The sequence below is a fragment of the Ischnura elegans genome, chromosome 8 (genome assembly GCF_921293095.1).
Source record: "Ischnura elegans chromosome 8, ioIscEleg1.1, whole genome shotgun sequence".
Lineage (NCBI taxonomy): Eukaryota > Metazoa > Arthropoda > Insecta > Odonata > Coenagrionidae > Ischnura > Ischnura elegans.
This window is the reverse complement of record NC_060253.1, coordinates 99,470,448-99,482,728: the sequence shown is the minus strand read 5'-3', so window position 1 is coordinate 99,482,728 and position 12,281 is coordinate 99,470,448. Positions and strand designations below refer to the sequence as shown.

Here is a 12,281-nt window from a genome sequence, read left to right as displayed (position 1 = left end):
GAGTTGCCGATGGAAATAACGCTGTCCGTGCCTAGAAGCAAGGGGAAGAGCCCTAAATAGAATGGTGGTGGTAGCTTTGCAAATTGAAGTAAAGTAAAACTCGCTTAGAACTAATTGTAAGAGGAGCATCATTCTATTTTTTAATAAACGGGATTTGGTTATTTCCATAACAAAGTATTTTGTCCTATAAATCACGGGATTTTCGGCGAATATTCCTTAAAACGTCTTTATTTTAGCAACACATCAGTAGCATTTAACTATCGTCCCACCCATACAGCAAACGGCTGTAAAGGGAATGATTTTAATGTCAACAGTATAATAACTATGTGGTCATGACCAAACGTAAGAATAACTGATGATAGGATAAGGAACGTTTAAGCAGCCAATATGGCCGTATTTTATTTACAGTGGAAGCAATAATTCCCCAAAGGACCAAAGAATAGTTCGTAATAGTGGGGATTTCATATCATCTGAATACGTTACACGCGGGGAAATAAATATTGGCGTTGATAGGAAGGTCCACGAGGCCGGGAACCCACCTCGTTTTAGGCGGGATTTCGTTACAAGCGTGATCGATATAAGCGAGTTTTACAGTATTTATTTTTATACAAGCATTTCGTAAATTTCAATTATGCCACCTATTTATTTCTTCAGAGAGGACGTTATCTAAGTATGCATATTTGGCATATCATACTATTTTTAATGTTGAACGAGGATTGTTTATTGCCCAATTAATTGTTGAGATGAAAATAATAGGAATCCTGCCGGTACACTTGGATGAAGCATATGTTTAAAAGTCTCCATTAGGGTTGAAAACTTCTTTAAATCGTGTTAATCGGTGACAAAAGTCCTTATCCTCCATAAAGCGTAAAGAAATTATATCCCTTCTCATGCACCTTCTACATAGAGCCATATAATATCTAAACACACACAGCCATAAAATGCGTAAGTGATAGGGCCTCATCACTAATGCACTTTATGGCTTTACCTTTAGTCTTAACCTCTTTATATGCAAGGAATATAGCGCAGGGAAAATGTAGTTTGGCGAACGAAAGTTACTATCTTTGTCAACCTATTTTTTATCCAACACTTCATATAATTGTTAAATTAATCTAGAGTGCATAGGTTACTTGAGACTTTTGCTAGCAACGAAGAAATGCTTTAAAACATACTAATAATGCTTCGAAAAAGATAATAACTTTGACATAATGACAAAGATAATAACTTTGCAAGCAAAGATAGCAAAGTTATTATCATGGTCAACCCATTTTCCTCCAACTCCTCTTATTGTTGAGAAATTGATGTAAAGTGCATAGGCTATTTGAGACTTTTGCTATCAGTGTAGAAATGCAGGAACATACCTTGCAGCCTTCGCAAGTGAATGCCCCGAAGTGGAATCCCGCGGCGGGTTCCCCGCAGACCTTGCACTGCTGGTTCATCTGTAAAGGACGAGAGGGAAAAATGAATATTTGCTTACAAGAAGGCATCGCTCAAGTGATGTTCGGGAATCACGTGACGCAGTCATTTACCCAAGTGGATAGTCTTAAAAAATTTCAACCATTGAATTCAATATAGAAAGCTTCCACTCCATCACGCTCGAATGTTTGAATACGTTCATATACCGTATGTAAAGAGGAAGTGTTTGTAGTGTAAGATTTTAATATTTATTACGGCCTAGGTTTCATTATCACTACGTCGTATTCAAAATTATGTTGAAATATATATACTAACAATTTACCACGATTATTAAATGTAATGTGACCAAGGTTTCAATATTTCTACATCATCTTGAAGATGGAATATAATGAATAATAAAGGTAAATTGCAATTATTTATTTAAATTTAATTAACCAATTTTAATCTAGTGCAAATTTGATCACATTCAAATTTCACATTTGAAATAATGAAGCAGTTTTTATGAAATCATACAGGATGGAGAAAAATTGTGCCACGAAATTTTAGCTCTAAATAGCTGATGCCACTAGGAGGCAATACTACGAATTATGTTTTGGTCGAAAACGCACCACTTATAAGTAACAGAAACTTTGAGCCAAGCGCTCCGATTGGCTGCAAGTTTTCCCTGTTTTCGGATGCTCTGGACTAAGGCAAAGGCAAATTCTGGCGAAGCATTCGAAGCATTGAGTTATCCAGAGCATTAGTCAACAGGGAAAAATCACAGGAATTTGCAGCGCTGTGCCGGCCTTGCTGGCGGCTGGAAAAAGTCCCCGCCTGCGAAACAAGCGGTCGCGGTATTGAGTCCCGCCTGGGTAGTTTTCCCTTATCCAAGGAATGATTGTTTTTGAACGTGAAGTTGTTAAATTTGTTGAACACCCTGGTGTAAAATGGTCAATATGTGCTGTATTCGGTGGTATGGAAATAGAATAAATGAAGTAAAGTAAAATGGTGCGTTTACGGCCTAAATATAATTTGTATTAAAATGAAAATACACAACCCTGGTAACTTTTCACTGGAAAATTATTGATTGGTACGACGCGTTTCGACGCTGAGGCGTTATTCTCAAGTACACTGTTTATTATATCAACAATCCAATAAATACCCTAATTCTGGCCGGGGGAAGAGAGAAAGGTTATACAGGAGGGGAAATTTGGGGTGGAGTGGGAGGGTTGGTGAGGGAATGAAACCACTCCACCCCAAATTTCCCCCCGCGTCGTACCAATAAGTAATTTTCCAGTGAAAAGTTACCAAGGTTGTGTATTTTCATTTCCACATGGATTTTCACAAAGTAAAAGCCGATTCGATTGAATTCAACATTTGTGTTTTTGGTTCCTACTAGCATCAGCTGTTCAGGATTAAAATTTCGTGACAAATTTTTTCTCGACCCGGTAGAATATAAAAAAACTTGACTCATATTATGAGTGATGATGGCTTTCTTTCCGTCCTGCACACTCTCTCACTCCCATTTTTTCATCATTCTCCTACCTTCATGTTCCTTCTCTAATTACACCCCGCCACTTAATCCATCATCTGACTGAGCGGCGCTGCCCACTGCCTCGACTCTCCCTACTCCCACTCCACTCAAGTTGGGCGCTTTGCCTTGCCACCCCCCCCCCGCCTGGCCTTCCCAGAGTCCCCTCAATTCCCCCCTCCCCCCACTCGACTCCCTCCAAAGCTACCAAAACTCCTCGGACCCCTCGAGCGACAAGACCCCCCTTCGAGATTCATTTTACCCCCTATCTTCGTCTGTCCGTTTTTTTTATTTCGCGGATAAGTTAAGAAATTATATCTCCGGCCGAGATAAAAATTGCGTCACCCCCTTTAACACCCCTTTATCATCATGGTTAATAGATTTCACTGCTGAGGTGAGGGGAAAATTGAACGATTTACACACGCATCGCAACATTTTTGCTCCCGGCCAAGCTCAGCAAGGGTGGGAAGGAAGTGGCATTTTTTTTAGCTTTGGTTTTTCTCGTGAGTTATGACCACATAAGTTGATTTCGTTCGGGCAGGACATGCTTCTAAAATGTGTGGAATGGTTGGACACTCAATTACCTCAATTTCACGTTGTACACTATTTATCACGGTGGGGCTCTCGTTTCTTTTGTAACCTTATATACTATGGTGCAAAATCCTCATGGATTTCCATTTTTTTGTCTTCGTGCCTTCCAAAATTCAAACATAATTAAATTGTTTTTTTTTAATGCAATTGACTCATGAACATAGCTACAGACAAAATCTGGAGGTGAATAATTTTAGACTCAAGGCAATATTTTTCGCCACGTCGAAAATGGAATGAATAATCAGTTTTTGTTAACGGAAATGCGGCCAATGCTGAACAATGCCGCTAGGAAAGCACTTAAATGATAACTGTAGATGACCAAACGCTTACGGCGAGGAGCGAAGTTTTCAAGTGGTTCGATAATGGTGTTCAAATTCGGTATATAAAAATTCTCTGCAGAAACTGTCGATCTTATCGCCAAAACTAAACTCCAGCCATGAATTCGGTTTTAATTAAGCCACTCTCACGAGATTGAGGGAAACCATTTAGTTTGCTAAGTGAAGAATGGCTTAAAAAGTTTGGGGTCAGAATGAAATAGGATGTATGCTCCACCCTCTTGTTTCATATGATAACTTGGAAGTCGTAAAACTGCTGTGTTGTAACGCACATTCCGTAATTATATCTTGAACGTCTAAATTGAGACTGCTATTTCTTATAACATACTATAATTTGGTCAAACCCTAAATTTAATTATTCGCTAGGTTTATTCGTAATGTTTTTGCAGCCTCTTTTAGTGGAAGGCAAAGGAATTTGCTCGTAAATTAGCTATTTGAAATTTTCACCAATGATCGTCACATTGAACAGGGGGCAACTCACATTTGAAAAAGAAATTAATGCAACTAGCAAAGTACTAATGTATAAATACGACTAATTTACAAGTTCTAAGTGAGTAGTATCAAGTAGAAGATATATATTGTCTGACGGCATTAAGTCTACGAGCTGGTTAATTAGGTTGCATATTAAATAAGGAGAGGAATTTAAAGTCGTTTTGGGTTTGATAGACGGAAATAAGCATGCATCGGTATTGTATTTGCCAATTAATTGTGCATAAGTTCTATTGTGTCTGTTGAATTATTCACCATAAACCTCTTTATTTGAAAGAAATACTGCGACAACGTGTTTTAATTTAAAGATTGAAGTAACGTGGCAAAAGTCTCGATATTATTAGATATAATTTTTGTCTTCCCGTAAATGGCATTGGGTTTTTTCACTGATTTGGTCTTCGTTATTATGTGTCCAAAAATCTACGGTCATCATTTCTCCCGTGTGCCTTTTTGATGCAGTGAATTTTGGTGAAAGGGCCACCAGATGATAGGGGCAGGTGCTTATTTGGAGGAAATCTACAAGATGAGAAGCCATTTGAGTAATTAACTTGCGTTTTCTCCGAGCTGTCAGGGCAAAATTAAATTTACACGGGCCACGCGTCGGTTGTATTTGTCCAATGCATTCGTGAGGCTACACGATTTTTAAGCACTGCGAACAGTGCTTGGCAGTACATACTCCTCATCAATTGAACTAATCATGAGCACTTATCCTGTTTTGCCGTTCATCTCATCATTGCTATAAAGCTTTGAACACTCGTTCCGAAGGATAGAGGCTAAAAGAAATATTAGTAATTATAAATATACTCTCAGAATTTCAGAAATTATTATTAATTTTTGTCATTTTTTGATGGTGAAAGTTTTGCAAATGGATATATGATTAAAAATGAATTTAAATTCTCATATGTGGTCTAGTTATTTTTTTAACATCGTGTTTGATAATTCACGAAACGCTTCGAGTAGCCGCTTATTTGGGGGTAGAGTGTTTCAATATGTCGTCCAAATTAACCAGAAATTTCTTTATATGTATTTATTTCTTATAATGCCCCGTCCATATTTCTCTGCCATGCAGTGTCTACGTTATCTATAGACTTTTATTTTTGCCTTCACTTTTTTTCGGGATATGAAATATTACAAACCGACAATTGAATGTGGAATTTTCTTTCCCCACCGAGCAATTAGTCGAAAAACTTTAGCATACCCTTTTAAGAAAAATGCTTTTAATGATTCCTCGCAACGTAATTGGTGAAATCTCTGAGTGAGCACGAAAAAAAGAGCACTCAAATGTATTGGCACGCAGCGATTTAGTTGAATCTGCGTCATTCGAGGCACCATTTATTTATTACGCGCAATTACTGGCCCCAATGCATGCAAGGAGTTCAAGAAAAGATTACGGTCGTTTTACTCAAATGGCGCCTTCTGATGATGGATAATGATCGAGATAACAAAGCTGTGCCTTTTGCGAACGGATTGGAACGAAAAATGAAGTAATTGCGCACCAGTATTCAATCGATTGAATTCTCAATTTGATAAGCCGAACGCTTGAATTTTTCAAATTAAGTTCCCATGCTCTTGTCGCCCTCTTTACGACTCAATACCCAGTATATCCTTTTCCCACGTATAAAAAATCATCCTTTGATTCTAGGAACATTAGAACTGACCCTTCCCACCTCTTACATCCTGTACCTCAGACAGACACTTATCTCAATTCTTTTCTCATATCTAGTTGTTATCTCTGGAATTCCCTGTCGTCTTTTATAAAATCTTCTGTAAGCATTTCCACGCGGTACAATAGCTCTCTAGCTCTTATTTACATTCTAAATTTCTTACGCAACTGTATTTACACTCTCATAATCATTCCTCGTGCGTCTAACGAATGTTTAAAATGTGTATTGTTCACATATTATCGGATGAATTTGATTAATTACCGCTTTTAAAAGGGAAGAAGGGCAAGGAACGGCCCCGAATGAGGTATATAGAACAGGTTATAAAGGGTGCAAAAGAGAAGAAATACGTCACTATGAAAAGGCTAGCGGATAGGAAAAAGGGATGGAGAGCTGCCTCAACCAATCTTAGGATTGGTTATGGTTTTCCGGGTTTACACCGCGTTGATACATGTTTTGCGGACGACAGTTTCGGGCGCGTTCCAGCTCCCGTCTTCGGGTCCAAATGATTTGCAGATCTGTGATCCTTATTTATTTACAGCTAGTCAGACGGATGTTGATTTTTAATTCCATTGTTGGAAAAGCCGTTTGAAAGATGAGGATAAAGGATAGCCGTCTTCCCTATTGAAGTTCTTAGGGTGACTCGCTATTTCAATCGCCTCCCTTATCAGCCTAGGGAAATATTTATTTTCCCTGGCGATGATTTTCGATTCCTTGAATAGTATGACGTGCCCAGGTTCCGACCATGCATGCTCTGCAACCGCAGAAAGACGAAAATTTTTCTTTTCGGTTGCCTTCAGATGTTCATTTATTCTGCATTTTAGGGATCTAGATGTTTGTCCGATGTATGATAAACCACAGGAACACGTTACTTCATACACTCCTTCATAGATATCTGATGGATGACGATCTTTTTCACTCCGGAGGAGGTCAGAGGTCTTCTTCAAACTTATAAATCGCGTCAGAACGTCATGTTTGGCGAGAACTCTAGCAATTCTTTCCGACGTTCCAGCCACGTATGGCAAGAGAGCATGTGCCTTTGCCTTTTGCTGGTCTTCCTTTGCAATGTCCAAGGCCACATCTCTTTTCTCTTCTTCCCTACGCGCGATTTTTTGAATCAGTACCCGATCGTAGCCATTTTATTGGAGCGTGGTAAGGAGGTGTTGTTTCTCTCCAGCGAGCGAATCTGTATCCGATATGGAATATGCCCTATGATATAGAGTTTTAATAACTGATGCTTTTTGCCTGGGATGATGGTGTGATTTTCCATTCAAATAGCGATCAGTATGCGTTTCCTTACGATAGACTGAATGTCCCAATGTGCCATCTGATTTCTTCTTGACGAGAACGTCCAAAAAGGAAAGTTGGTTATTTTCTTCCATTTCCATAGTGAACTGGATGGAATTATTTTGGCTATTAAGATGTTCAAGGAATCTTTTCAGTTTATCTGTCCCATGAGGCCATATGACGAAGGTGTCCGCAAAACATACATCAACGCGGTGTAAACCCGGAAAACCATAACCAAATAACTAACCGCGGAAGCCTCCGTAACAATCTTAGGATTGTTGACTAATGATGATGATGTCACTTTTAAATGTCTCATACCTATACTGGACGCTACTAATTGCTGTCAAACATGGCGATCAAGTAACAATCATGAAAAAATGTAACACCATACCGTTAATAATACATTTATAAAAACATTTCGTCATTTTCTGAAACGGGTCTTTTGGCTTTCCATTCAATTTCTGCCACTGCTTTTTACAATGGCTGGTAGTACTAACCCAGAAGGATTCTTAAACTCACTTCTCATATATGAAGTACTAAAATATATGATTGAAGCGAAACATTTCTGTGTGTAAAATGAATAACTTTAGGAAAACAAGCTTGGAATTTTTGTTAGGTAAAAAGAAGGCGACTGCTAACTAACGTATATTTCGATATAGGGTTAAACATGCTATGCATGAAGATCGGAACCCTAAATTTTCCATCCGGGGCCTAGTAATATCTTTCTTGATCTTTATTTATAATATGGAGTTATGGCTCACGGTAATATACTGTGTGAAAAGGGTCTTCAAAGTGCATGGACTTCAGTTTTTGAGTCTATAGTTTTTTGTACAATGGCATCAAGATAAATATTATTATTTTTTTCTTTTTAACTAAATTTAAGTTAAAAATTTGATTCTCAAATTTGTAGGGCGGTTACGTTTCGTAATCGCGCCTGACATGTGTTTTTACGGTATGGTTACAAGAGGGCAATACATACCTCACCACAAAAAAGTAGATTTATTTTTTGTTTGTGAGTGCATGCAACCCATAGTACCTTTTGCAGTTCCGAACTAAAAGCCGCGCACGTACATAGCACGTCCATCCAAACCTTTTTTAATTCCATAGAAAGTACTCATTCCTCTGAATTTAAGCCGAAAGAAGGCAAGAAAAGAAAAAAATATCTGTCAGATACATATTTTTACTGTGAATTGTTAAAATATGAATCACACCCAAGGTGTTTGTCGGAACGTTGATTTTAGTATTTTTTTACGGTATACGTGTGGCAGCTGCCTTTGTTAATGAAAATAAATTGATACATTTGATTGAACTTTCATCGCATATAAAGCCAATACATTTATTTGGTCTATCCGTTCATAATAATGTATCTCGTATTATGTTGGAAGGTGTGTTTTGGGCCAGTTAAAGTGTTTATGTTCGTACCACCAGTCGAAAAAGTGCAACAAAAGATCCATCTTCGAATTTCAGTATAAATAGAACAGGCGGAGACAGGCACGGCGGTGTGACGGAAAAAAGGAACAGAGTAGAGTTTACACTGGCCATTAGCACCCTGGGTGGTATAGAGATCGCCCTTATTCTTTCAAAAGCATGCTTAAATATTTTATTTCCTTTTCTTCTAGGCTTCTGAGAATACAGAAGGGACTATAACTCGTGTAGGATGCGAAAATAAATTAATCTTCTACGGTACCTAAGAGAAAAATAAGGTCGAAGATTTGAATTGCGTGAGTTGTCAAGTACTTAATATTTAAGCAATTATGTAAATCAAAGGACTTGGGCCACTTCCTAGACCTTTTTTCCTGTTCCCCTTATTATTTGGGGAAGTAAGAACTTGACTCTTGAGAAATTTTATTCCCAGCATATTGAAATTAAAGAGTTTTTTCAACCGATGTCATCCAAGTTTTCCTCAGCGTTTGAAATCTAATGTCTTGGCGCATATTTACACAGTTTGCAACAGTCATTTTTTGCAGGAATAGAAGGATCCTGCGATTATGGATTTCCACCAAGTTACGCCCGCTACTATTCATTAAATCATTTTTTTGTCAAGCTTCACCTTCTCCCATTAATTTAACCACACTAACCGATAAGTCATACTGTTATTGGTATGTTTCTCCTGTAGATATGATTTTTATGTTTGCCAGTTATGAATTTTACTGATGGGCAATGTTCCAGATTTTTGCCAACAATGCTTACATAAAATGAGCTATTCATTTGTACTGGCTCATAAAGTCACAAAATTTAGTCTCAACTGCTCCCCCGAATTGAATTGTCTCCCTTTCATCATCTTTATGACAATCTGGTTTCATTCCTCTTTGTATTGGTTTATGCTCTATTCTTCTAGTCCTTGATCTCTGGCGTTCAAGGATAACTGCTGCTTTTCTCAGTTCTCAACTGTGAGTGCATCGTCATCCGCGAAATGGTGTATGTTAATTTCTTTTCCATTCCCATTATTACTCTACCTATCACCGTGAATGAGTCTGTTGTTTCTTTTATTGCTCCCTGAAGTTACATGTGTCCTTAGCAATGGCTGGTGAAAGGTTGCGTCCTTGTATTTCAATTATTTCAGTTTTCGCTCCTATCTCTGCTCATCCTCTGTTTACTGCGTGCGTTTTTGATTCTGTGTTAGTTTATTTTGTCATAAGTATTTAAATATTGATCACTTAGCCTCTCTTTGCGCTGTATGAAGTAGGCTGGCAATGAGAGGAAAAATCGTCCACATAGTTTTGTTATTTGATAGATTTATGACGTCATTATTGTTCCTAGGTTTAGAAAAGATGCTAGATGGAGATGGTGTTTGTTATACATTACATGACAGAAATGAGTTTCTCCCATCAAATATCATGCTGGTGGATTAGAGCGGAGTACACACTAGCATTGGCTACATCGTTTTCCTGCTGAATCATCAGTGGCTCATCAGTTCTATTGGAAATTTTAAGACTTCTGGATGAGTTTTTTTTACCATGATAATGACCCTCACTTCACCACGTTGGATTAAAAATTTCAGGAAGGGCAACGGTCTATGCGCAACCTACCACCAACACGGGAGACATCTATTAAACATCACCGAGTTAAAAAAAATGAACTTCTATCTTCCACTTTCACCCTTAGTAACGAAGTCATCAACGCGGCGATGCCCACTAGATACCTCCTCCGTTGGACGTAGTATGCAAGTTGCCATATAATACAGAGTGTTTCAGGAGGATTCTGCAATACTTCAAGAGGTGGTAGGGGAGAAAATTTTAATACCTCCTTTAAACATGAGGTCGCACGACGCACTTTGCTGTTGCCATGAAAACAATAGTGGTACTAGTATTGAAATTTAGGGTGCGTCGACGACTAGGTCATTTCGAACCACTACCATGTCATTTAATTTCAATACTTCAATGGAAATGAAATAAAAAGATAGCCGCTGTGCATGTTGACTTCGTAAAATGGGTGAGCATACTTAAATTCTATTAAAAATACTTATTTTCTTAGGAAACCGAAAGGTATAATTTAAATTGGTATGGTGGTCTCCTAGAAGGGATTCTAGGTCTCCCCCTAGATAAAGCCGTCTCCACGTGTCGCAGTACTTATCACAATCTATCAGGATAACTTAACGATCACTTAACGGGCATCTGCAATCATCACATTGGGGACGTTCCTTCTCTTCAGTTAAGAGATACGGACGGGTCAAAGAGCAGTGCCCTATTCTAAGCCGTGTTATTACTACCTCCTCTCTCCGATAGCTCCGGGAAACAGTTTTACTTGGTTATCTAGTATTCTATTCTAGTATCTAGTAGTAATCTATTCTAGTATCTAGTAATATTCTTTAGTCTCCTTGTCGAAATTTTATTTTTGCTCTGGATTTTTAAGGAGATAAAATTGTTATTGGTGGACAAAAATTTGCAATTATAACTGTGTGAAAAAAATATCTCAAAATTGGGGAGATTGACCAAACCAATCGCATTGTCGATGGTCGTTCACATCTTCCGTTTAATTAAGCTCAAAGCATTGCAGAAACCTCCTGAAACACCCTGTGCAATTGCCTCATATCATTAAGTGAAGTCAAGTTACCTTTATAATCGGCACAACAATAAACGCCCTCAATCCCGTGTCATCGTGTGCAGTGTGTGGACGCAAGGGACCACTTCAGTCATGCAGAGTCGACGTGTGCATCCATCCCACTCCCCTCCTCCCTTCTTCCTCTCCCCCCAAAAGCTCTCCATGCACCCCGCAGTCTCATCCGCATTCCAAATCAACAACAGCGGATCCTTTTCAAAATGTCGCCGGGAGATGTGGGACAAGCAGGCGGGCTCGTTTGTTTGCAGACTCGGCAACGGTTCTGCGCACCGCGCGGAGACGGATTTTCTGGGAGGACGGATGGGAAATGAGCTGGAAGTTGAAATGTGGAGGAAGAGCCGAGGACTCCGTGGCAGCGGCTTAGAGGAAGAGGCTGGATGCGATTGACGCCTGTACCTTTCTTCACGTATCTGGGTAGGGTCGCCGCACAGTGGTCTTAATTCTTTACAGAGCTACCCAAAATTGCAATGCGATCTCCGTAATCTGACACACATGCAGCCATGGCATAGGTGGATTAAAAATATTCTTTAATTGATCAAATAAATTAGGACTTCAGGTTCCAGTATGATATATTGACTCAGTGGCGGATAAAATTTCGCTAGCGAAAAGCTCAGCCCCGGTCAATATAATTTCTTAATTGTTTTATTGTTAGGAAAACTCTGCTCCTCTCTTACAGTCGTAATAACTGTATTCCCTTACTTGTAAAAACAAGAATGAATTAAAGCTGTTCTCCATGTAAGAAAAATGAATGATTGGCTGCAAAATATGTTTTATCGGGATAGTTTTTTTTTAATAATTACGATGGAAAACGCTTTAGTTCATCGCTAGAATCTCGTTTATTTTATGAATGCTTCCTTCTTAAATGATTCGTATTAAGGCGTCATTATTACTCATTCTATTGGCGTAGAGCAGATGTGCATATCGCATAAGACA

General features: G+C 38.6%; 1 protein-coding gene across 1 annotated transcript in view; it reads right to left on the bottom strand.

Annotated features, from left to right (window-relative positions):
* The window catches only part of LOC124164467 (zygotic gap protein knirps-like), a 61,980-nt gene that overhangs the window by 32,686 nt on the left and 17,013 nt on the right, over positions 1-12,281 (bottom strand). Inside the window, exon 2 of the mRNA XM_046541794.1 lies at positions 1,362-1,439. Within this exon, the coding sequence (XP_046397750.1) occupies positions 1,362-1,439 (78 nt within the window). The remainder of the gene's footprint in view (positions 1-1,361; positions 1,440-12,281) is intronic.